Source organism: Aplysia californica, unplaced genomic scaffold (assembly GCF_000002075.1).
Source record: "Aplysia californica isolate F4 #8 unplaced genomic scaffold, AplCal3.0 scaffold00025, whole genome shotgun sequence".
In the NCBI taxonomy this organism is placed as follows: domain Eukaryota; kingdom Metazoa; phylum Mollusca; class Gastropoda; order Aplysiida; family Aplysiidae; genus Aplysia; species Aplysia californica.
The window spans coordinates 2,365,472-2,391,664 of record NW_004797295.1 but is presented as its reverse complement, the minus strand read 5'-3'; the positions used below and the strand labels follow the sequence as shown (position 1 = coordinate 2,391,664).

At 41.5% G+C, this 26,193-nt stretch overlaps 2 protein-coding genes across 2 annotated transcripts in view; one reads left to right on the top strand and one right to left on the bottom strand.

Annotated features, from left to right (window-relative positions):
* LOC101861260 (probable JmjC domain-containing histone demethylation protein 2C) overlaps window positions 1-2,120 on the bottom strand; it is a gene marked incomplete in the record, with an annotated part of 102,788 nt that extends 100,668 nt beyond the window's left edge. Inside the window, 1 exon segment of the mRNA XM_005091091.3 lies at window positions 1,237-2,120. Within this exon segment, the coding sequence (XP_005091148.2) occupies window positions 1,237-1,392 (156 nt within the window).
* Window positions 1,495-26,193, top strand: part of LOC101860471 (receptor expression-enhancing protein 1) — a 46,954-nt gene continuing 22,255 nt past the window's right edge. Inside the window, exons 1-3 of the mRNA XM_035973039.1 lie at window positions 1,495-1,513; window positions 1,591-1,606; window positions 15,406-15,478. Of these exons, the coding sequence (XP_035828932.1) occupies window positions 1,495-1,513; window positions 1,591-1,606; window positions 15,406-15,478 (108 nt within the window). The remainder of the gene's footprint in view (window positions 1,514-1,590; window positions 1,607-15,405; window positions 15,479-26,193) is intronic.

The window sequence follows — 26,193 nt, the reverse complement described above, 5'->3', positions numbered from 1 at the left end:
CCCCCCCCCCCCCCCCCCCCCAGTTAACAAGCTTGAAACAAATGACAGTCGATTTAACTTTTCCGGTAGGCCTCGTCTTTTTGAAGGAGTTTGAGGTATAGATTCTAGGCCTAAGCTACAAGTCTTGTGCATACCTTAAACTCTTGACTTTTTTCAAAAATAATAGTATTCATGAATGAATTTATTCTGAATGTTAATTAACTTTGACTAAAATTTGACATGTTTTGAAAGAAAGCAAAACAGTATTTTTGGTTCATTTTTGTTACTGAAATCACTTAAAATGTTCACTCTCTTGAGTTAGTGTGAAGTATAACAAATGCTACATATGACCACTTGTTTGATTATAAATAATATGAGCTAAGAGGAATTAACAAGAGCTACAACAGTTAAAAGTAATACTGGATACTGGTCGCAGTGTTGTATTCTTTCTTTGTTTATTCATCTCATCAGTGACACGATAATTCTGACATATCCAGTGAGTTGAGTGAGGCTACTGGTTTTGCTTCTTTTTTTTTTTTTTGGGGGGGGGGGGTTATAACAAGAATTCGAATGCTATAGGCTATAGACTCAAAATAATAGCCTAACGGCAACGAGCATGTGTGTGACTGTTTGTGTTAGTAGTGTTAACCTTGAGCTTGGGGACAAAATAGAACCACAGTTCTAGTTCTAGAGAACTAGATCTAGAATCTAGATCTAATTCAAATATGATGGGTTAGAACCCTATCTTCGGAGTTTTTCCCGATGTAATTTGACAAGATATTGGCCTATCCATGCTTGAAACAAAAGGTCCCGTTAAACAAGTGTGCACCGTCTAGTCTAAGTTTTAAGACAAGTGAAAACACTGACAATACAACCCGGTCTTAGACAATAGGAATTCAGGTCCCTACAGACATGCTTCAATGATTATCGCCGTTATAAACGCTTTATTGGTAGACCCACATAAGATCTTCATCACTGTCTAACTGAAGACCAGGTTTACAAGGACAACGATGTCTATAATATAACCTGATTTTCAGGTCTATGACCCTGCGGCGAGATGGTGTGTAGCCAGGCGTCCTCGTTGATATAACTTTACTCAATTCTCAAGTCAATGTAACACCCCTGACTTGACTTTGAAGTACGTGGCATTTCTCTCCAAATATTAACACACCATAAATCGACACGCAAACAAGTAAGACTTTTAACATACACCATAAACGGACAACCTCAACAGAAATTTAGAAGTCACACACTTACTGTGAAATCAGCGTTGCTCGAATCCCGAGTGGAAACAGCGCGTATAAAACCAGACCGCCATTCCCACTCTGAAATTTTGCCAACTTTTAGTCTCCCTTCGGCTTTAACAGAAAGGAAACGCTTTCCAACAAGTTCATCCCTGCATTTGGAAGACATCGTTCACATCCTTGAAGCAAAAACAATATAATAGTTGAAGATTTTTTTGGTGAAACTGACACAAAATTCCAAAGAATGTCACTACACCCGATTACGTAGTGGATGAATACACTGACATCTGGTGGGTCAAAAGGTCACAGTTAAGTGTACATCCGCATGGCAATAAATAGTTCTCCTTATGTGTCGTCATATTGTTAGCCTGTTCCTCTAAAAGGTAACTGTCAACAGTATTTTTCACGTTTGTCCTCACAACGCAATACAAATGCCTTGTTGAAATATTAATGCAAGGTCTCTTTACAGACCGCCTCGAGAGCAGACATTTTCAGTAGTCTCCGACAGTAGGCCTAATCCCAGTTCAGTGCTGAAATTCCGAAACATAAAAACACCGCAAGAGATATCGACTGGACTAGTCAGATGTTAGCAGTAAGGATAATATAATCACTTAATTTTGTAGTAGAACGTTAAAGAAGTAGAAGTAGCTTTTATCAATATCCACAGAAAACATTTTGTAGCTTTGGAGATGTTGGCTTCTGCAGAACTTTTATTCGCTGACCTACATGTGGTTATGTTTTGGTCACATGACCGTGCTGTGACGACATCAAGATGGCTGCCGACTGAGCTTGGAATATGATTCAAATTGTTGAAGTCTTTCACAACTCAGTATTCGTTTTTTAAATCCACTGAGTTCTGTTTGAAGAGCAAAGGACACCACCGCGAAGGGGATATGGTTTCTGCAATAATATCAAGACTTGTTATGTGAGTGTCTGTTACAAATGTTGTTTGATCTTAAATTAAAATGAGAATTTACCTGTGTGTTGTCCTGTTGTGCTGGCTTGGATAGAATGATAGACTAGAATCAAGTCACAGTCAGTGTCTCACTGACATTACTCAGACTCATGGTAGTATAGAGATATATCTAGAAATCTAGATTTCTAGATTAGATCTAGACTAGTGTCTGTAGTCTGTGCAGATTTGTATGTTTCCATATATATCTAGATCTAGAATCTAGATCTAGATCTAGAATCTAGATCTAGATATCAAGATTCTAGCTTGATTGTAGATCTTACAACTCTAGATTCTACTTCTAGATCTAGAATCTAGATCTAGATATCTAGATCTAGAATCTTTATAATATAAATATAGATCTAGATCTAGATATGGAAGGGGCTAGCTGGGTGATCTTATACTTTAGCACGTTAAATTAACTAAAATTCTTCAATTGATTTTATCAAAGCTATCGTAGGCTAGAGGTCTGCTCGCCCGGCGCGCGTGCGTGTGTACGTGAGTATGTGTGGTGGGATAGATAGATAGACAGGTAGAGATAGATAGACCTCTAGCCTACGATAGCTTAGGAGGTCTACAAATCTAGGTAAAATCAATTTGAAGAATTTAATGTGCTAAAGTATAAAAGATCACCGGCTAGCTGTACAGTGTACCTAATTTATATAGTCTAGATATCTATATAATAATTTTAAGGTAGCGTCAATTGCCACCGAGTGACGCGGTGGCAATTGACAAAAATTGACTTTTTGTCAATTGCCAATGAGTGAAGCGGTGTCAAGTCTGAAAACAACACTATCTTTAGCATTATACATAATGTGTGTCTAATGGATCAATCTGTTCTCTATAATTTCATTGGACGAGCATCTAGTCTAGAGCTACGGTACCAACTTGGCGTGTTTTCAATGAAACGTAGGCCTAGATCTTGGCTAGTCTTAGCCTACACTTTGGTGTAGAACCAACACAGGCAATTCTAGAAGTAGAAGTAGAAGGTCACAAACGCACACAAACTCAAACAGAAATTCATGTTATATCGGGGAACATAAATCGGGGGACGGGGGTCAGGAAAAGACACACAAACACACATACACGCAGAGGGACAGAAAGGCGAACGCACAACACCGAGCACTCGAGCACAATAAGCTAGATCTACCCACCAACGCAAAAGAGCTCCAATTTACTCGGTGGCAATTGACAAATAGACAATTTTTGTCAATTGCCACCGCGTCACTCGGTGGCAATTGACACTACCTAATTTTAATTATATAATATTAAGAAGTACGGCTAGCCTGTCAGTCTAGCCGTACTTAGATCTAGGTAAGCCCTATTTACCGAAACGTGTTGCGTACACAGGTCTCATTAGATCTAGACTTCTAGTAATTTTTCTGTTTGAAAATAAAATGTCAACCTTTTGGTTTCGTCTGAAATACAAATACTTCACTGACTTTGGATGTATTGCAACCTAAAATTTTATTTATTAGCCTACAAGAATTCAGCCGTCATTCTTAAGTATGGCTAGCCAAGCAGACTTCGGATGTACAGTCAAACCTGTGTAAGACAGCCACCCATTGTCAAGGAGAAAAGTGGCCGTCTTAGGCAGGACTGATCAAGATGAAGAAAACAAACCATTCCCATCTGAAGTCTCAATCGAAAGTAGCCGCACTGTTGTTTTTGTTGCTGTTGATTTGTATCTTGTTTGTTATTTTTATTTTGTTGCTGATTTTGCGCAAGGGTGACAATAATTTATAAAACTAAATGTATCAGACGAGGAAGACCGAGTGCCAAGTTAAAACAAACACATGGGTCGCCACCACTCTGAGAAGGAGCGACGCTTCTGTCGCAAGTTCATGTTGACGTCCATTGTTACTTTGTTACAGACTGGGTAAACAGTGACTACTCATCTCACGTACGATTTGTGTACGAGTTCTGGGCAGGGCTTATGGGTTATGAGGGATCACGAGCTTACCTCACCAGCAGCTGAAAATTGGTACCTATTGGTCAACAGTGGGAGGGGCCTACGCAACATGATTTGTTGGAGGGACTACCTAACAACAACGACTAAGTGATTGGATTATGACGGCTCGTCCACAACGCCAGGGGTCAGTGACAGTTTATGACAAAACGTAATAGAGTCACTAAGGTGGCCGTCTAAGACAGGTGTTATTGCTTTGTGTGTTAAAATATGGTGGCCGCGGCCGCGTTGGACAGGTGCCCGTTTTACCCAGTTAAATTATATAGAAAAAATGCAAGTGGGGAAACAGGTGGCCGTCTTATAGAGGTGGCCGTCAGGGTAGGTTCGACTGTATTGCAAACTAAAATTTTATTTAGCCTTCAAGAATTCAGCCATCATTCTTAAGTACGGCTAGCCTAGCAGTCTAGCTGTACTTATTTTAGTCCCTATTAGAAACTGTTGAGTACACAGGTCTATTCAGGTTTTAAATACATGCACTGTCAGTATGGCACCTTTGGGTTTCGTCTCAAATATACTTAGGTATTGCAAACTAAAAATTTATTTACAATTCAGTAGGCCTATTTTTTGCTGTTTGTCAGTCTAGCCATCATTAAGTACGGCTAGCCCAGCCATCAAGCCGTCATAGTACAGCTAGCCTGCCAGTCTAGCAGCACTATTTAAAATAGTAAGTATGCCTAGCTGTGCAGTCTAACCATCGTTAAGTACTGCTAGCCTCTTCCTACTATTATCGTCAATGCACTATCACTAGCAAAACGGCACACATCTCATTTTGCTACTTTTGAGATAATGTTGACTTTCTCATCATCTGGGGTAGGTTGGGGCAACTTCAACAGCCTCAACCTAGATTTGGCGTTGAGAATCATTTAACCCCTGTGTCTTGGAATTGCCAAAGCCCACTTTTGTTCATTGCACATTTGATTCTATCTAAAAATAAAATTTGGGATTCCTAGGCTTCCACTTGTTTCTGTTTTTAGTCAGTCAGAAAGCTCCAGAAAACAACCATTCCAAGTTCGGCGGGTCGTCGCCATGTACTTTTCGCTCTTGAAGAAAAAAATCGATATTTCACCCGTCATTTACTTTCTATACGCTTGTCTAGCTTCAAAATATTGATCAGTTGTGTATATAACCAAACTTTGGTATCCTTAGGTTCATTTAAATTCAATTAGAATTAGAAATGTTGATTATATGAATTTACGTGATTTATTTATGACAGGGTGAGATTTGGGGGGTTGTTGCAAATTCGACAGGGCGAAACGGGGCAATTTCGACCTACCAGCTTCATAAGCAGAATCACCTAAGTTAACAAACTACCACATTTCATTAATCTTGTTTGTTTTTATTATTTTCATCATGGGTCGAAATTCCTTGACCGGTCAGATAATACTAGCAGAAATTTAGACTTAGACTAGATCTAGACTGCTCAGCTATCGCTTTTTCTGAGCTAAGTGTGTGCGTGTGTGAGAGAGAGAGAAAGTGTGGGTGTGTCTGTGCGTGTGTGCTCGTAGGCCTATGATGTGAGTGCGTGTCTTCCTGTGTGCGTGCATGCTCGGAGAATGAGTGGGGGGAGGAGAGAGAGAGATAGACAGAGAATTCAACATTCTAGAGGAGTTGAGAGAGAGAGGGGGGGGCACACAATAAGTTGAATTAGAACCCAGTACTGTTGAAGATATATCCGCCCCCTGTCGAAGTTGCCCAGAGCCCCTGTCAGTCAGTATTGTTACTCTTTCAGCCTATTTCAAAGTTGCCCCATGCGGGGGGTCAAGTTTGCACCACCCCCTGTCGAAGTTGCCCCAAGCGAGGGTATGCCACAAAATCATGATTGTTTGAAAGTTCCAAATGCAAATAGAGTAAAGAACATAATAAGCGAGAAGTTGAATAACTGCTTGACACAACGATACGAAGATAGTCTGTGTTCATTCATAAAGGCCGGAGCAGTATCAGTTACTTTTGCGGAACAACACGAACCTGTCGAAGTTGCCCCAACCTACCCTAGTAAAACATGCCATGCAATATTTCTTTTGTTACTGGCAGTGCATTTCTATTTGGATTTTACAAAAATAGTCCAAATGAACCCAATAAGAGGCTAGTTGCATTTTGGCAACAAATTGAGTGTTTATAATGCCATTTTTGCAAGCACAGTGATGACACACTGGTGATTTTTTGCTCAGTATTGACATTGATCACATTTATTTTCATTAAAACTTGTCTTACTGCTGCTGTAATAAGTAATTTATTAAAGAAAAGTTTTAGACTGCTATTCTACCTCAAACTCTTGAATTTTCAGGTTTGTTTGGTTTCATGATCGTGACACAACTTTTAATAAAAATGAGAGGGTTTGAAGTCTCAGATGCTAAATCTAAGCCATTTTAGCAGAAAGTATTTAGTCTAACACATTGTAATAGTTTTAATAGTAATAATAGTCATCATCGTCATTGCCTTTCTCACCCTGCACCAGGGTATAGGCCATGGACAAACACCTTCCACCTTTCTCTATCCTGGGCTAGCCTCTTGATGTTATTCCATGTCTTCCTACTTTTCTGTACATCGATTTCTGTGATTCTTCTCCAGGTTCCACGAGGTCTTCCCCTTGATCTCTTGCCCTGTGGGTTCCAATCCAAAACTTTCTTTGTTATGCAGCTGCCTGATTTCCTGAGAGTATGTCCAATCAAATGAAATTCAAATAGTTTTATGGTACTGGGAGGAAATTCAACATGATTCGCTGTGTTCAGTATTTTGTTGAACAGCTGAGAGCCACAATATTTTTTTTAAGGCAGATCTGTAACCTGATAATCCAGAATTATTACTCGCTTCAAGTTTTTATTAAAAATGTTCTACAATGAGCAGATAAAGACCTAGAACGGAAAAAAACAACATGAAAGTGAAAGCTTATATTTCCCTTCCAAGGGTGCCATTTTGATCCCATACTCATTTGAATTTCAGGCATAGATTAAAATCCCAAGCGAGTTTGATTGCTTCAAAGCTTGTGCTACTTAGCTATGAGCCTGCTCATAACTTCCAGATTCCTTAAATTGTACAGTATTGATTATTATGGTTACTGCAGGTACAGTTAATGACCATGGAATTTCTTTCATGGTAATGATCTAGATTGAAAACATGGTTTTATATATTGCTTCATTGTGGCATCAAAATGTTTCAGAATTTTCTTTTGCATAGATCTGTATATATACAGAAACTATGTTCTAGATCTAGATCTAGTATGTGTCAGCTGAAATTAAGAGCTGTACGCCGTACACTGATCTCTGTTTGCTGATGTTTTTTTAAAATAGTGAAGGCTTTCTACGTGACAAGGAAGATTTATGAATTCGTGTACTTACTCTTATCCTTTTCTTTGGCCCTTACTTGATCTCGATCTACATTCATTGTCCTTTGACTTACAGAGCTTATACTTCGGCTCATCAAATTGGACTACAGTTTCTGTATGTTTTTCCTTACATGTCCTTGAAAATGCAACATGAGAAAGAACAAAATCCTCTTCCTTGAAATGACCAAAACCGTTCTTTGAAATTCTTCAATATCTTACCTTACCTGCAGTTAAACTTCATCACCCAATCTATGACCGTCAGAAACAAGACACAGGTGTGAAAAATTAGCTATACTATATTGAGCTTCTGATTTTACCCAAAACCCAAAACTTTTCTTTTTTTGCTCTCCATATCATCTGACACAGCCGAACTCTGCCCAACTCTTGTAGTTGTCTGTTTATATGCTTGACAGAATGTTTAGACTGTAAAAAAAAACAAAAAACATTCTTTGAATAGTTCAAGGCATATATACAGAGGATAGGTAGGCCTTCTGACCAAAGCCTTGTTCTCAAAGTCTATTAATTAAATGGGAAATGTAAAATTCCATTCCACAAACTGCTCAATGGTAGTGTGAAGGACAATTTAATATGATCCACAAACGATTTCCATCCCAAATGCTGCCTGTTCATCTCTGAGATGAAACTTAAACTCTTGATTTGTATCCTGTATGACAAAACAAACTGCAGAAGATTGTGCTTGAAATTATTGATAAAATGTCTGGAACTTACTTTTCGGTGAACTATTTGTTGACAGCAAAAGCAAGCATTTTACACTCATGAAGGGGTGAGATTTTAATAGATTTATAACAAAAGTTCTGTCTTTTAGAGTCTTGGAACTGAATTTCTCTAGTACCATGGCCGTGCTGTTTTTTCCATGCCTGTGATTTGGCTATTTTCACCCCAAATCCATTAACATAATGTCTGGTACCCCCTTATCCGCTCTGTTTTACAATCGTTATGAAACATTCAGCCTATCTGGAATGTTATCATTTTCCATTAAAATAGGATTTCCCTATACTTTAGTGGAATTCTTGATTTCCCACGCATTTCTCTCAATATTCCTGAGCCTATCCTTTCTTGTACTGGCATGGCCAGGTTCCGATTTAAAGCCTTTCTCCCTTGAATGAATGTCCAATTGTGGCAGCTTGTTAATTTTTTCCTTGATTTCCGCTTCTGTTCCAGGGTTTGTTCTCTGGCGTCTGTGAAGGTCTTTTGAACATTATGCAATGAGATATCTGTCAGTGTCTCTCGAAGAAATTGAAACCAACTGGATAGTTCAACAAAAAATACTTATTTGGCTATTGAATGTCTGAGCTTCCTCAGTTTGAAAATGCTTTGAGTTTTTACTTTTCTGGATGCTCTTGAGTTTGTTTTACCTTGCAAAGAACATGAAACAATGGTGCTATTAGTTTCTAATTCATGGCCACCTGCCCAGTTTGGATATATGTGTCCTTCTATTTTTAGCTGGATATCTCTAATGTAGCTTTGTGTGTGGTGCGTTAAGATTGCGCTTCCTGTAATCATGCTGTTTTCTACCCAAAGATTTAAAAGATCTGTGTTGGTGGTTGGCGGATGCTCTGATGTGATTAGCTCCTTCTTTTCTGTCAAACATCTGTTGTCCATATCTTTCCTCCTTCCTTTTTGTATTCGTTATTCTCTTGTAACACCTCTAATCTTCAGCACTTATCTAAAAGACTTACTAAAACAATTTTTTTTTAGAATGTCATTAGTGAGCCAGGTGGGTTAAAAACTCTTTAAACCCCACCCTGACGGTTGGAGTGTCTGGTAGTGATCACCCTATTCCCCATCGAACACTGGTGAGAGTCCGATACGAGTGACTTGTTTTATTACATATAGTACAAGTATTTTTGCAGCTTTTTTTTTAGGAACATTTCAGATTCAACTTTGTTAGTTATGGCCAGGGCATTGTCTTCTAGGCTCTTTAGTGTCAATTAAGAATAGGTTTTTAGAACTATTTTCCCCCCTTTGTTTACATCATGTTACATTGTATAGAGAAAGTGGGCTTTGGCCATTATGGCTGATAGATGTAAACTGACTCTAGAAGAGGCATCGCAGTTGTTAAAAGAAAGTTGAAGAATTGAGTAGAAATCGATTTTAACCTGATAATGAGGACTCTGGCTTGAGTGGTGATAATGGTGAGGAATTAGACCTAATATCCAGAATCAGAAAGTGTTATTTCTCATGGTAAACAAGTGCCAGGACCAAGTAGACTTGCAAATGTTTTTGGATTTGGGTTTATTTGGTTGGGTTGTTTTTTGTTTGTTTGGGGGGGGGGATAGCTCTTTTTCCTTTTCTGCTGGTGGGCGTAACATTTTGCATTGCACTGAATAGTTCTTTGTTGGTGTAATCAGATGAGCCCCCCAAAAATTAACCAAACCTATAGTAGAATGCTCATTTTTCCTGTTGATGCTGACCATGAGACCCTTGGATTCTGTATTTCTGTTGGATGCAGTCTTGCTGGCATCAGTTTCCAAAAACTATATTTGCCTTTTTCATTGTATATAATTTCTGCAAAGTATGTTAATAGTGTGTCAGAGAAATGGACTTTGGCTCTTTTTTTTCACACTGAACTAATTAAACATATCTTCAGGGAAATAATTAACTTCTTTATGGTTTCATGTTTAATTAGTCTCCAGTGACATAATATGGGCACATCATTTTCTCAGTTTTTCTTACAAATAGTCGTGTTAACAAAGTGCGGAAACAAAAATGTTTGTATATATATGGTTCAATTTTAGAAATCATAAAAGAATACAGTTCACGATTTCAGCAATCAAAGTTTTTTTGTGGTAAGGATTTTTGAATTCATCTATCTTAAAGTTATATTTGGTATTTAGTTTGGAGAGACTTATCTAGTTTTTCAAAGCCATTTAATGATTGATAAAAACTTATGATTTGTGGTTGGCGATAAACCCAGTTTCCAGGCTGATGCTTGAATTCAAAGCTGCCAACCAGTACGTAAAAACCTATATATGTAATACATTTTTTAGGGTAAGTATTAAATGAAATGAGTTCTGTTTTCTAGTATTTCTCCTCACTGTCTTGCTAATGAAAAAAAAAAAACGCAAACAACTTTACAGACCAAATTTGCTCATTATAGTGAGAAACCTGTAAGTCTATTCAAGACTACAAGAGGTCTTTTGCTGCAAGTCCCCTTTGAATAGCTTGAATTTATTGAAGGGGAAAAGTGTGTTTGAAGGTTAGAGGGGGTAGGGGTTACTTGTCCAATGCCCACCATTATGGGTAGTCTTTTTGAAAAGTTGGCAGCTGTGTGAAGTTTAAGCCTTTCCAAGGATTAGACTGGTTACAGTGAAGAATGCTTTCAAACTTCAGAACTACTTTTGGTTTATACCATGTCATGATCTGAAATGATACACACCTTTTGTGATGCTCACGTTCCTTCCCTCTGAATTTTTGGATTACAGCATAGCCCCTGTGTGTCCAACATTTTTCCGTCTGTATTTACCTCCTTTCCTTTGCACACTTTAAACTGTGTAAAATGCTCTGCATTCAAGTAATTGTTTTAATTGGACTATTTCATTGTTTTTAATGAGAGGGGAGGAGGAGGGGGTAGTGTACTGTATTTTTTATGCGTGCTTGACTTTCTATTGCTGTTTGGAGGCCAATATTGTCTTTAATTATTTTTTTTAAATACTGGTAGCCGTGGCCTGATGACTTCCTCTCATGTTGATAGAATTATCAAAATGCTACACAGAAGGTGTTATCTGCCCCTGATTTCAATTGATTTTTGTTGCTTACTTATGGTGTCATGTCATAATATAGCAAAATATCCTAAATGACTTCTTGATCGAACGCCTGGAGCTGTGTGCACATGGGAGTTTGCGCTTTTAAAAAAACACATACATTGTTATTATTATTGTTCGATCAGATTTGTTGTGTATAGTTCAGTCTGCTCTTGTAGATTAGTAATTAGTAAGCATACTCTAAACTTCGATTCTACTGGTTTCATGACTCAGTGTTACGTGAACGTTTGTGTTACACGAGTTACGGGGATTTCCATGACATGGAGGATGACAAAATCATTATTTATAGCTCATGGGGAGGACTTCCCCGGTCATTTTTCATGTTTAAGTAACCTTGCACTGGACACTGCTTACGAAAATCTTAAAACGCCCCCTCCCCCTTTTTTTCTCCATTTACCTCAATACTACTTTCTGGTCGCCCGACAAACGAAAGTGCTTTGTTGCCAGTATATTGGGTAATGTTTATTGTTGAGTAACGTTTATAACCGGCTGGCGCCCATTTGTTTATGTATGTTACACATTGAGAACAGAAACTTGGACGTGTAGGCTGAGGCTGTTCCATTTTAGGGTGGCAGTGTTTCATATCGTGTCTGTGTGTGGGGGGGGGGGGGGGGGGGGGGGACAGGGTGGTTGTAAAGCAATGCAGTTTTCACACCTTCTATAGCTTGAATGTTATACACGTTACACTTAGATCTAGATCTATATCAAAACAAACACGGTGTTTAAAGTTGTTTTTGTTTTTTAAAGTATAATATGGGTCGGTGTGAATGAACTTCTTACTCTGTGCCACCTAACAACTGACTCAGGCCGGATGTTGACAATTTGTCAATTTCCCTGATTGCCGCTCTTCCGTGTGAGCACAATGTGCGTGTGCTTGTATGCTCTGTCTAAATCGTAACGACAACAGCTGACAACGTGTTCGCGTCGCACGTTCCTTAGCCTGGCAAACTGGGAAGCTTTGAGTCGAAACTGTTTGAGTAGAAACTTCGAAAACAGCTATCTCCCATAATGCTCCCGACTTGGCATCGTCCCCCATTTATCACGTTTTGTATTTTTTAAATTTTATTTGAAAAAGAAATCATTTATTTATTCATTTTTATTTTCTATCCAATATTCACCCTCCTCTAGTGCTTCGCATTGGGTAAAAAAAAAAAAAGAAGAAGAAGAATTTTGGAGGAAAGGGCAGAAAGAGTGCTGTGTTGTTCGCGAGACGCATGGCACTGCTCAGTCCTGGTGGGATGAGGTCATGGTAGGATACAGCTGAAGGGAGTGTTGAGGACAGGGGTGATTTTTTTTAAGGGGATGGGGGTGCAACAGTCTCCGCACAGTGGCGGGAGATGTTTTTGGGCAGCTGTAGAAAGAGAGGGGAGGGGGTGGTGGCGTCTGTCCATGGACCACCGGGTAGAGAGAGGCTGGGGTCATCGTTGTGTGTGCGCAGTCGGCCGTCATTATCAGAGCTATTGATTGGCTTTGCTGTGTGCGAGCGTATGTGTGTGTGCGCGCGCGTGTGTGTATGTGTCGGTCGCCTCTGACCCGGCCCGCCGCCCGGACGGGACTACTTTCTTTCCTTTGTGCGTGACCTAGTAATGAGGCTTTTCTGGGTTACCTCACTTCCGAGCCGCAGCCCGCTTTGTGCGGCCGCCTTCAGGACCTATAGTTAGTGAAGAACTGACTATAGATTCGCAAAGCAAAGAGTACAATAGAGTGAGGACTTACGCTGAACGATTACTTCATAGATGGGCTTAGTAAACAGGCGGCTTGCCCGCCATTAAGTTGGCTGTATCTGTTCTACACTTCTCGCCTGCCCTCTTCTGTCTACCCGCCTGTTTTTAAATGCTATGTGTCGACAAGATTGTTTATGGAAGCTGTCACTATCAGTCAGATTGGGTCGGTGTAGTTTTACACTCCCCAAAGTGTCAACAGGTGGATAGCGCTACAGAAACGAGTTATTATGTTTGCGTATCTCAATAACTGTCGGTCAGCATGTCGACTGGTGATCGATAGATAAGTACACTGACATGAAGGTTGGCTGGGTCGCCCCTTTCGGAGCTTTTCTTTGTAGAAAGTTGTACATTGAACAAAGCCTGTTGAAAGCAAATTTGAAATTACCAGGGACCGTTGTCAGAAAACCATGTGATCTTCACCGGGGAAGGGGTGGGGGGAGGAAGACATGCTCCTCACATTGGTTTAAACCGCCTTCTTTGAAAATAACAATATTATGCACCATTTCCGACCGGAAAAGTCAATGGACACTTTGCTGGGATATTGTTTTGTTGTTGTTTTTGGTGAAACTTTTTTATGCCTATTTTTTTCTACTGTCTTTGATTCCAAAGACATGTTTTCTTCTTTCCACACCCCACACCCCCACCCCCACCCCCGTTCTCTATCTCTCTCTCTTTCTTTCTCTCTCTCTCTCTCTCTCTCTCTCTCTCTCTCTCTCTCCTTCCTCCATCTCCTCTCTTTCCCTCTCCCCTCTTTCGTACTAAAGTATGGTGAAACAGTTCTTGCTTTATACATGTATAACTAACAAGACATTTTCGAATATGGGTAGTATGAGTACTTTTATAATATATCATATCTCCTCTCTTTTATTTCAGCCCGAATAGTGGACATTTTTGTGTTGTTGTTGTTGGAATAACGGCTTTGTGAGGAAAGGGGTGTTGAGCACTCACTTATTTGGTGTTTAAACATTATGCCTCCGGACAATTTAAAAAGAAAAAAAGCACTCTGTGGTCTTCTTTTTTTGTGGGGGGAGGGGTCTTTTTCCCCCTCTGTGTAACCCCCCCGTATGTTGCAGGCGAAATGCAGTGGTTATATATATTGTGCTGACTCGCTGTAAAGTACAACCCTAGAACCACAACGCTATGGTCTCTTCTGTATCTTTCCCTGGGTGGCTTTAGTTTCATGGCTCAGCTCCACTCAGCGAAGGAATGACGAGTACCTGTACAGTAGCTTGTAGCCTCTTCGTTTGTAGTGTATGTGTATGTCGGGGGGGGGGGGGGGTAGTGAGAGCGTGCGTGCATTTGTACGAAGCAAAGTTAAGTGCTCACGTACACACAGGCGGAGACCTCGCCTCAGGTTTTGGTTTTCTTCTTACCTGAATCCAGGTAGACATTGGGAAACAAGATGGATGTAGAGATGTTGTGCTATCGCAAGAATTCGTTGAGCACGTAGCGCCGATGGGTGGGTGCCCTGACAGCACACTGCTGCTACTGTGCTCTATCTGGCGCTCACTCACTCTGGGCTCGTGTGGGACGCGAACCTGGCCATAAAGGTGCTCTACCTTCGTGGTTGTGTTTGTGGCCGAGGTGGTAGAGTCGTGGCCGTGATACGGAGCTGCCTGCGGCACCTAGAACAACAAGCTCATCCTGGCATGCGGCCCGTCGGGGGTGTTCTCTCTTCCCTTTGGTTTCGGGCGAGCTTTCCCATGTGGCGGGTGTACACGTCGGAAAACTCGGCCTGGAACTCGTGGTGTTCAAATTCCTTTCGTTTGTAGGCTAGGCATGGCTGGGGGGGAAAGTAGGCGTGGCGGTAATGGTGAAGAAGGCAGTATGTTCCTTTTTGATGAGGGAAATTCGAAAACTAAGTAAAAACACGGCGACTGACCGCTGATGGTCACTGCTTGTACTCCTGATCTCGTTCTGTTTCGTTCCCGATGGAAAAGACTGATACTGGCTGAACTGATTACGATCGACAGTCGTCATGCAGTGTGAACGACCTTAATTAGATTCCATTTCGAGATGTCAAAAGCTAAAATCAAGTGAAATAACAAGTGATTATAAATGCGAAGTGTATGGGGCTTACCCCATCTGTTGCCTTTTGTGTGGACTGTTTTAATTACCTTGGCTAGGCGTGTGCAACACGCGGAAAGAAGACAATGCTGGTCGTATAGGTGTGTGGACACATGGCATGAATTAAAATTGTGGTCGAGTATGTTCATTAGAGATCACAGACACGCACTTATTAGACAAAACTGTTGTATACAGCTTCCATGGTAATGGAACTCCGTCGCTTTGACCGCTGCCCATGCAAGTAATCGTACAAGTAGTACTCTATGGGCTGTTGTGATGGTAGAGGATGAGCAGCTATTGGCGTGACTTGTTCTTGTTGTTGGAGTCGCTACTGTTGCCCTACATCTATGTCTACTTTTTCAGACTGCTGTTTGGGACTCTGTACCCGGCCTACGCCTCCTACAAGGCTGTGAGGACCAAAAACGTCAAGGAATATGTGAGTACTTCCTTATTCCTAATGTGTTCCATTAATATCTAACCAGTTCAGTTACAGTAACTGGTGGTTGGAGGTCACTCCCCCCCCCCCCCCCCTTTTTTTTTCCCTTTCTTTTCTTGTCTTTTTTTTGGGGGGGGTCTCCTCCTGCATCCCCCACCCCTCTCTCTCTCTCTCTCTCTTTCTCTCTCTCTCTCTCTCTCTCTCTCTCTCTTTCTCTCTCTCTTTCTCTCTCTCTCTCTCTCTCTCTCTCTCTCTCTCTCTCTCTCTCTCTCTCTCTCTCTCTCTCTCTCTCTCTCTCTCTCATTGGTCGTTATTGTGTCAATGAGGCTCTTTTCCTCCCTTTCTGTCGGGGTCACTTGAGCCTCCCTTGCATCCACCCCTTACCGTGTGGCACTTTGCTCAACATTGGGTTGGCTCGATTATATGGATGGTTCGGTTGAACGCGTCGACATGGTAGCTTTTGACTACTGTCATTCATCTTTTTAAAATAGATTGATTACAGTTTTGTTTTTAAAATGTTTTTTATTGTCTTCGACAACAGCAGAATTTGGTGTTCTATCATATTCACCCACCCCATGCCACCCTCTAGTGGGCCTAGGGGGTCATTAATGTGGACAAGCTGCTCTCCAAGGAGGTACAGCCTATGTCACTGGGAATTTGCTCTTGCGAATTTCTATGATCAGATGCGCATATGTGCTATTGTGTGTATGTGTGTGGTCTAAGCTTTGGTTTATTCTTTACTCCTCCCTCTGGGACAAGTGCTCAGACTTCAGAATGAACCAATGATTCTTGTAGGGCGTTTGTTGGGGAGGGGGCTACACCCCCAAAGTCAAAATTATGGAATTTGAGTTGTGGGCATTTTTAGCTTCCTCAGCTTCTCCTACAACTATTTCATAGCAAAAACCGTATTTTTTTCCCCATACCGGGCATGTTTGTCTCTGCCATTTCATCATAAAGTCAGTAGGCTATTTTATTTTTCTTTATCGGCCGTTTTCTCAAAACGCGACTTTTCTCTATACTTTTTTTAATAACTTCACTCAGAATGAAAAGAAGATGTAATACTAAAAATTTGTCTGTTGAATTTTTGATATATGGAATACATTTTTGTTGGTGGTGTCTGGAGTGTGGATTTTCACGGATTTTTTGCAAACTTGACTGCTACCTCAGGAAAAAATTCATTAAAAAATGTCTAATTCGTTTAGGAAAAAAACAACAGACAAATTTTTAGATATAATGTTTGTGAAGACGCATGCAAAAAAACATTTAATTTCCATGAGCGATAAGTGCGGTATTCATTACGTAAGACATGTCAACAAAATCCAATATGGCCGCCGTATCCATGGAAACGATTTTTTTTTCTCAAATTTGATTGCGGCTTTTAAGACTCCTTACTATGCTTGTTATATGTGTGAAATTTGGTAAAATTCGGTCCAGTAATAAGCGAGATAGCCTTCAGGTGTAGCCCCCCCCCCCCCCTCCTTAACCCATTTGAAACAACACAAAAGGCAAACGCTTTATGAATGTAATTTCTTCAGTAGTTAGCTCTTTTCTTGGGTTGGGCAGAAAGGAATAGTAATACTTGTAGCGGCCAAGAAAAAAAATCAAAAGGCAAATAATTGTGCCACAAAACAATGGGTAATCATGTGGATCGATTTAATGTTGCTTCTATCTTTTCCATGTACGTGGGCATTTTTTTGTTTTTCCTTGGTTTTTTATAATGTTTCTTTTTTTTCGTAATTTGGACGTGCTCCTGGAACAGGCTCTCAACAAATATAACAAGGAAGGTCGTGTACCTGACTTTGATAAAGGACTAATTTTTGAACGGACCGATTTCCATCATGAAAGGTATTATTTTCTTTCTTTTTCTTCCGTGCCAAATGGCCAGCTTACATCCTTGCCCACGTGTTTCCTATCGGTCTGTATATATGCATGCTTTTGATGCGTCATCTTTTGTCTTTGGGCCAAACGGCTACCCATGTGGTTCCTCTTTCTATCCCGTTGTTGACTTTGTTCAAAGAACACGAGTTCAGTGTATACAAGTCGATGCTGCGTCGGATGCCCAAACTGACACTGGAGTTTCCTCCCCCACAGGAAACTTTTTTTGTTTTTGTTTGACGTACCCTTTGTAGTTTCCTCAAACATCAGCGTTACCAGCCATCTTTTTTCACTACAAGTACTTGTTATTTCTTCTTCTTCTTCTTCTTCTTCTTCTTCTTCTTCTTCTTCTTCTTCTTCTTCTTCTTCTTCTTCTTCTTCTTCTTCTTCTTCTTCTTCTCCTCTCTCTCTCTCTCTCTCTCTCTCTCTCTCTCTCTCTCTCTCTCTCTCTCTCTCTCTCTCTCTCTCTCTCTCTCTCTCTCTCTCTCTCTCTCTCTTTCTCTCTCTCGCACACACACACGCACACCCATCCTTTTTAAAATCTTCTATAAATCGATGTTTGTTTTGTTGTTTTTTGCTCCTTTTTTTTTTCGTCTGGTACGCACTTGCTTCCCCCTCCCCCAACCCCACTTTTCAGTTCTGACTGTATAATTTACGTTCGCGGGTAGCCTTATTGGTGGGCGTTCTTGCTCCTTTCTATTTATTTTCATGTACTGGTAGTACGGTTTTGTTTGTTTTCAGTGAGCTCCTGCTCAGTTTCTAAAAATCGAGAATGTCACAAACCGCTATTCTTGCCCTGCTTGCAACTCGTTGTGAGTGTAGATCAGATCGAAGGTCACCTTATGTCTGACCCAGGGAGTGCTCCGGGATGGTGGGGATTTTTGAAAAAAAAAAATTCAATGCTGCCAGTGTTGTATTTGGTCCAGGCGAAATGTGTCCGTTATCTTGCTTGCTGGCCGTGAACTCCGGCTTTTTTTACCCCTCCGGTCGTTGTTGATTTTACAACCCCTCCCCACCCTTTCATTCTTTTTTGTGTTATCTACCTGGGTTTAATGTTTGAGACTTTTCCTTGTTATCCTTGTGGAAATTATGAAGTTAACTGTGACTGGTCGCGGAACAATGTGTCGACACAGACGTTTTAAAAAAGGTTCCGAAAGACGAGTTTCCGAAACAAGCAATCAAAGATTGTAATGTGTGTTTAGGTTGGGTTGGGTTTTTTTAAATTTGCATATAAAAAAGGGGGGGGGGCAGTGTTATTTGATTCCTTTCTCCGTGTGTTTTCCACTATTGTGTATTTTCAAACCAATAAAACAATGTTCAGCCTCTCGCATTAAGCACACATCCAGTTGTTATACCCGTAATGGCATTGGCATGTTAGAAACGAACGTTTTTTGTCAATACTTCCCGTGTTTGGAGGAATTTGGCGCACTCTGTATAATTAATGAATCATTATTCAACATTACTGTCTGCGAGCATCCGCTGATTTCTGATTTATGGTTGCAGACAACGACTTTTGTTTGGCTTTTAAAGCCTGCAGCTGATCCTGTTCGAGTGTTGGGTTTGTTTGTTTTTTTGTTGTTGGTGGGGGGGGGGTTGGGGGTAGTTTGTTTTGGGGTGGGGGGGGGTAGTTTTTAAGTGGTTTTTTTTTTTTTTGTTGTTGTTTTTTTTTGGGGGGGGTGGGGGGGGGGGGGGGAATGTGTTTGTGTGTGTGTGGGGGGGGTGATCGAGTATGTCCTTTTCTTTGTCTCTTTTGTTTCTGACTGTCAGACTGTCTATCTTTGTCTTTTTTCCCCCAGAAGGAAGGGCCAGTTATTGTGTTCTTCTCTTTACTCAAACAAACAAATTATTTTTCTTTTTTTTAGGGGGGGGGGTTGGTTAGTAGGGGGGGGGCAATCCCTTTAGTCCCTTTCTTGAGTGCAAGTAGTCACGAGGACGTGAGCGAGCTTCTGCATGATTGATTTGAGATTTGCCTATCACCATCACACACGCGCCCCGTGATTGTTTCATCGATCATGTGTTCCCCTTTCCTCCACTACTTCCTGGCACCCGACGTTCTCTCCACTTTGTTTTTAACCCATGCAGCAGGGAGAAAAAATAACCCCCTCTCCATACACACATTAGGGGGGGGGGAGGTGGTCCTGGTACTACCGTCTCTTGTCTCTTGCTTTTCTTCAAAGCTGTCCTCTTGAAGTTGTCTCTGGGCAACTTCAGCGCTAAATCTTTTCATTGTAGTCTCCTGAGCATATTTTTTTTTTTTTACTTTACTAACGACATGAAGGTTTGTAGCCTCGAAAAAGTAGTTTTGATTTCGTTTTTGAATCATGTATAAGTTCACTGTCGTTTCGTGCCATTGGCAGGCCTGAACTTAAACCCCTTTATATTACAGTAATTTTGGAACACCTCCTTCTCTCTCTCTGTCTCTCTGCCTCTCTGCCTCTCTGTCTCTCTCTCTCTCTCTCTCTCTCTCTCTCTCTCTCTCTCTCTCTCTCTCTCTCTCTCTCTCTCTCTCTCTCTCTCTCTCTCTCTCTCTCTCTCTCTCTCTCTCTCTCTCTCTCCCGCCCCATCCACTGCCTTTTTATTGCCGAATTCATTTGGAATTTGATAGCAAACTATCTTGTCACGCAAGTGCTTGATCAAAGTTATTATTGGCCCTGAGCCTCTCTGTCTTGGTCAGCTCTTCTTTCCCCTGGAAAGAAACAACAGCAATACATACAGGAGCTCAATGCCAGGGTTGTCGTTTCTCATCTATGCTTCTTTTTCCCCCGCTTATTTGATGTGGGTTGATGTTGTTGTTTTTTGTGTTGTTGTTGTTTTTATTTCACATTTTCCCATAACCTTTGTTTGCCAACGATGAATGATTACACCCCTTAACTCGTGAGCTTCTTCAGTCACTCTCCTGTCCATCCAAGGACGTCAATTTTTTTCTGCATAACATCCTTTCACCCTGAGGAGTGTAGAGAACCATCAGAAATGCTCTGGTGTCATGTGTCTGTTGTCGCATTAAGGTTGAATGATAGAGGGGGAGGGGGGGGGAGATAGAGAGAGAGGGAGGGAGAGAGGAAGAGGAAGGGGGGGGGGCATACAGACAGACACACGGAGAAAGGGAAACAGACACACAAGAAATGAGAAAATTACTATAATGGAGATGTTTGGGTGAATGTTGCGTGCGCGTGCATTCATGGAGTGGTTTGTTAGAAGCCACCAGTTCCTCTGTCGATGTAGGCTACATATCTTATCGTGTAAACACTTCCCGGTGTTCAAGCCAGGTGTTTGATGTTGACTGTTAGTACAGTGTAGTGCAGCAGTGTTTCAATAGCGCGGATGTGTGCTGTCATTGCTTGTGATTTCGATAATAAACAGCATTTATAAAGCGGATAGCGTATATCCTCGCTCAAAAGCAAATTCTGGACGCTTTACAACCTATAATATTATCCCTAGAACCCTCGGAAACGTTCTCGGCTTTCAGTGGAAGCATACAGTGCTAGCAGCCGAATAAGCGTTCAAACACTGACAATATCTTTCACTGTCTATATCAGGTACTCATTCTCACCTAAATGATGTAAGGAAAATCGTGTACGGTGCCTTTCCCAAGAACACTTCGGGCCCTTGACGGGGTTCGAACCCATAACTTTTCTATTGCGAACCCAACAGCCTAATCACCACACCACCGACGCCACATTTTTATAGTTTGTCTACGTACTTGATAAAACTTAGTGATTTGTACAGATCACTTACAAGAGAACTGAGGTGTAAGGGTTTTTGTTTTGTGTTGTTGTTTGTTTTTGTTTTTTTTGGGGGGGGTTGGGGGTGTTTCTTGGGGGGGGGGGTTAAATCGTACTGAATGTGGAGCAGCTGTGACCTGTACCATCACAATTTACCTTATTTTAATCTCCATCGTTCAGCAGATAAAATTACCAACACAATCATTCTGTTAACTTTGTAGACAACCCCTGACTTGTAATACTAAAATCAAGTGTTATACAGTGTCGTTCTCTTCCAATTCATACTTTTAAAAGCATAACTGTTGTCAATAATATGTTTTATTCTATTTCATTTTAATTCTTTTTAACTTACGTAACGAAAAGAGTGCGATACTTGTAGTGGATTGAAAGTACGAGAGATGCGGGGTGATGAAACTGGACTGCCCGCCTTGTTGCAGGTGTGTGGGGATTTGGTTGTCTACGTTGTCCTTGCGGTTATTAGGTGGGTGATACCACTGTCTTCACGCCGAGCTCTCTGTTATCAGCTAGGAGGACTTTATCACTGAAGTGCCGCGAAACTGTAGATCTATGTTATCGGCCCAGTGCGATTATAGTCTTTTTGAAAAAATAGACTTAGATAGACTTTTCAGGATGCCTAGTTTTGTGGTTACATCTAAATAACGGTTTGTTTGTTTTTGTCCTGTCTGCTTGCATTTGTATTGTGCTATAATTTCATCTAGATATTGTGTTCAAGTATTCTTATCAACGTATTTTTCTGTATGTTTCCCGTTAACCCATCAAAACCCGTTGCAAGTACTGTTTATATCGTAAATTTAAATATCATGCTAGAGTATTTCCATCACGGCACCCCCCCCCCCCCAAAAAAAAAGAGAGAGAAGTTATAAATAAAATTAATGAATAAAAAGAAATTAATAAATGAACCAATGAGTGAATGCATAAATAAAGAAATGAAACATGAAAAAAAACGCTTGGGGATTTCCCTGACTTAAAACCAACTGAGAATAGTTTTATTCCGTGCTATGTATGTGTGTATGTGTTTCTATGGTAGCAGACAGGCATGGTTATACAATATGTGATGTGAATTTGAAGTATACGGAGCAGACAGATCTTATCGGAGTAACCAGCAGGCAGCGTCCTCACAGTATACAGCACAGATGTAAACATCACTTTGTTACTTAAACAAAGTATACACATGCATTTCTCCAATTTTGTCTTGTACCGTAGTTGTCATTCTCTCTTCCCGTACCAGCATGTGCTTTAGCTGTTTTGTCAGAACTTTGCCAAAGACGGATACCTTTGATAAATTAATCATAACAAAATATGAATGCCTGCGGGGAAACGTTACACCAATGCGGTCATTCCCACGTGGTGCCGACCTGTACGAGCAACACTGCCCCCTTCTATGACCCTTCACGCCCTTTCCTTTCGCTCGTATTGAGAACCACTCCTTCTCGAGGACCTGACCGAAGTAACTCTGCCTTCGAGCACATTTGGAAGGTATTTTACGGTCGCACCCAAACTGCCTTCCTTGAAGTTGTCTGGATGCCGACAGGCCAGCGGGCAGTTATAAACACACTGCGTTTCGTTTTCTACCACCAAGGCAACATTGTCCTCTCTTAAGGTTCCGAGACTTTGAATCGGCCTCAGGCAACACCCCCCACCCTCCCCGCCCCCTTTTTTTCCTGTGGTCACTTCAATCCACCTTCCCATTCAGTTTTGTTTTATCAGTGACTCAGCACCCCTAGCCTGAAAGGACCGGCGCGTTGAAAGGCGTTCTGCAAGGAAATGACCGGATCTGGACAAAGACCGAGAACGAGAGAGAAGACATACACGAAAGCTTCGTGGCGCCGGGTGCATAAGAGGCTTACAGTAAAGCACGAACGCTCCTGGGTATTTATGAGGAATAGCGGGAAGGTGGTATTTTTCAAGAAGAGCGAGCCGTAGTCCTAATCGTGGTGGTTTGTCCACGCTGGAAGCAACTGGAAGCAAAAGCTCTGTCTGAGCCACGGTCATGCAGTTTGAAGCTTTGCCTGTTGCTTCCGTGGTCTTACCCCGCGACCACACCCCTACCATATGCGTATTAATTCACACTGATTGTCATATAAACAGTTAATGGGATTGTAATATGTATATTTTGTTAAAATTAGTTGCTTTTTTCTTTTTCCAAGTACTCTCCTCCCCACTCCCACCCCCTTTTTTCTATTAAAAAAAAAAAAAAAAGAAAAGAAAAGAGAAAGACTTCCAAAATGTCATCGTTCATACATTGATAGTTTGACGTAATGGGTGAATGGAATAGTCCTGTTTTTAATATTGGTAGTGCCGCAGGTTCGTTTAAATCTATTGCCTTATTCGGGGGTTGGGGGGGGGGGGGGGGGATCTCAGCTCAAAGGAGTTTGCGAACATTTGTCTTCCCAGCTGCCCAGCCGATTTCTTGTGGACGTGCTAAAAGTGTGCGGATTTGGCGTTTTCTCTCATAGTCGCGCCCGTCTAGAAACGGGGGGAGGGGGGGTGTCTTTGTGTGGAAATCGATGGGAAGAGCGAGAAAGATGCTTGCCTATGCGGCGGTCGATTCTCGGTCATTTTAAAAAAAATTTTTTTTGGAGGGGTGTGTTTTTGGGGAATTCGTTTTCTTTCTTCGTGATAGTCAGCTGGCTTTCTAGTTTTGCACAATAGCACCCAGTTTGTGTGCGCCATTGTGTTCGAGATATAGAATGCAGACAGAAACTTCCCTGGTGGTTTGGGTGCTTTCTAGTGTTGCTCACTTTCCTACGTTTGTCCTGTGTCTGTTTTATCCTAATCTGGTCGTGTGACGATTGCTTTGCTGGCTCACCCTAACCAAGTCAACTCAACACAACCACATTGTCTTTTTTGTATTTTTTTTTTATTATAATGGTCTATATTTAAAGCCATAACTGATAACTAGATAGACAATTTTCGTGGCTAAAACTCGCCAAATTTAGATAGATGGTTTTCAGATATCAAACCAAAGGACGATATCTATCTGTCTATCTATCTATCTATCTATCTATCTATCTATCTATCTATCTATCTATCTATCTACCTGTCTGTCTGTCTGTCTGTCTGTCCGTCTGTCTGCGTATCTGTTGTCCATTTTTTTTAGAGTGTGCGCCTGTGTGTTTCTCACTTTACCTTTTCCATGCCGTACTTGCCTGATAAGAAACAATATGCGCGTGTAAAACTGCGTTATTTTTGTCCCAGGGAAATAAGCCCAATCTAGATCCCAGTATATGGCAGCTAATACATTCATGTACCAACCTGTGACCGGCCCAGCAGAGCGATAAAGCCACATGTGGACTGGTCGGCCAGTGGATGACATACACCTAGAGTCCTAGCGTAGGCTGTGGCGATGGGGGCCTTGACGAGTCCCTGGTGCCGGCCGGCTCCCTGCGCCGCGTCCTTTCACCCAAAATGTACATCTAGTCTTGTTGTTAAAGTAAAGGCCTTAGTTTCCCCTCGGGGCCTTTTCTATTTGTCGAGTCGTGGAGCCGTCTTTTTATTGCCTTTGTCGTTTTCATCGGGACGGGCGGAGAAGGGGGGGGGGGTGTTAATGTAGATAGGTATAGAGCGACTGCGCACCGGTAGGTGGTACCACCTTTGTTTGTAAAGTAATGCGTGGACGTCTATCTGCGTCATGAGCTATTTATGTATGCTGTCTGCACTTTTTTCCCCCTCCACTTGACCCTTACGTTTGTAATGTCCATTGGTTAGGTTGTTTTTATTTCCTATGTATATGTTCATCGGCCTAGAGACGGATGGATCTGTACGCTACATGATATTCGTTCCCCTTTCAGCTTGTCTCGACTTCTTTGGAAGACAGTTGGTGGGTGATGTTAGCTGGTCCTACTTATTGTCTTCTATTAGTTGTTTCTTCAGTCTGTTGAGTTGCTCCCCCCCCCCACTTAAAATATTAATTCTTTAGTCCGCTATCACTTCAGTTTCTCAGATAGCCATATTACTGCATTGTAGTGGCCTCATGATAAACTTGCTTTTACTTACTATTTTTAAAAAGAAACGACTCTTTCAGCCGCCTTCCTGTCTCCTGAACAGTCTGTACAGCCACACTTTTTGAGACGCCCCCTTGTATTTACTTTCCAACAGCGTCCTTGCCCCCTGAACCACAATGGCCGCCAAGTTCACCACGGAACGCAGCTCGCGGGGTCATGTGTGTAGTTTTTCGCTCGCGTCGCAAACAGACTCGGGAGGGCTGCGCTGCCGACTGCTGATGTCAGAGTTGGGCCTGCCAATATTGACACGAGGGATCCGTTTTCCCTCCCCCCTAAAACTTTTACCACTACGATTTTTCTTTCACCCTCTGCTCCCTCCCGGTAGGCTTATTCCCAGACTGCCTGCCTAGGCTACCCTTCTATCTAAAACCATTTTTACCCTTGGCCTGCTCTGAATAATGGAGCGTTGCGGTAGAGGTTGTTTCTTTTTTTTTTTTTCCCCCGTTTCTTTTTTTTTCTGTCTTGCCTTTGTGTATTCAATCACCACCTTCGTTTCCTCCTCTCTTTTTTCTACTTACCATGGCCCCCATTTCACGTGCGTGCACGCACACAATGATACACACACACACACACACACACACACACACACACACACACACTACTTAATATGTTAAATGTATCCCGTGCGCTCATATGACCTTATACAGTTGCGAGCGCCGTAAAACACCCAGTACACAAACACATACATATACCCACACATAAACACACACACGTGCCTCCACTGAGATTTTTATATATTTTCCACCTAGTTTTAGAACGGGATTTCCGACTTCTATTCAGTGAAGGCAACTGTTCTCTCCCGGGGGGGGGGGGGGGGGGGGGAGATTAGCTATTTCCTATCAAACGTCTATCGTCCTTATCTGGACCCTTCTTCTTTGTTTGTGTTTATGACTCTCCTGCCTCTTAACACCTTCAGCACTTCTCATGTACAATAACCTTGTGCTGTCTTGCAAGTGTAAAACTCTTATTACTAAAACTAAACTTTATGTTTGTGTATGGACTTAGCCTTGAAAAAGTGGTGTTTGTTCTTGTTTTTGCTATTTTGTTTCATTTTTGTTTGGGGTGGATGTTTTTGTTTTGTTTTATTGTTGGG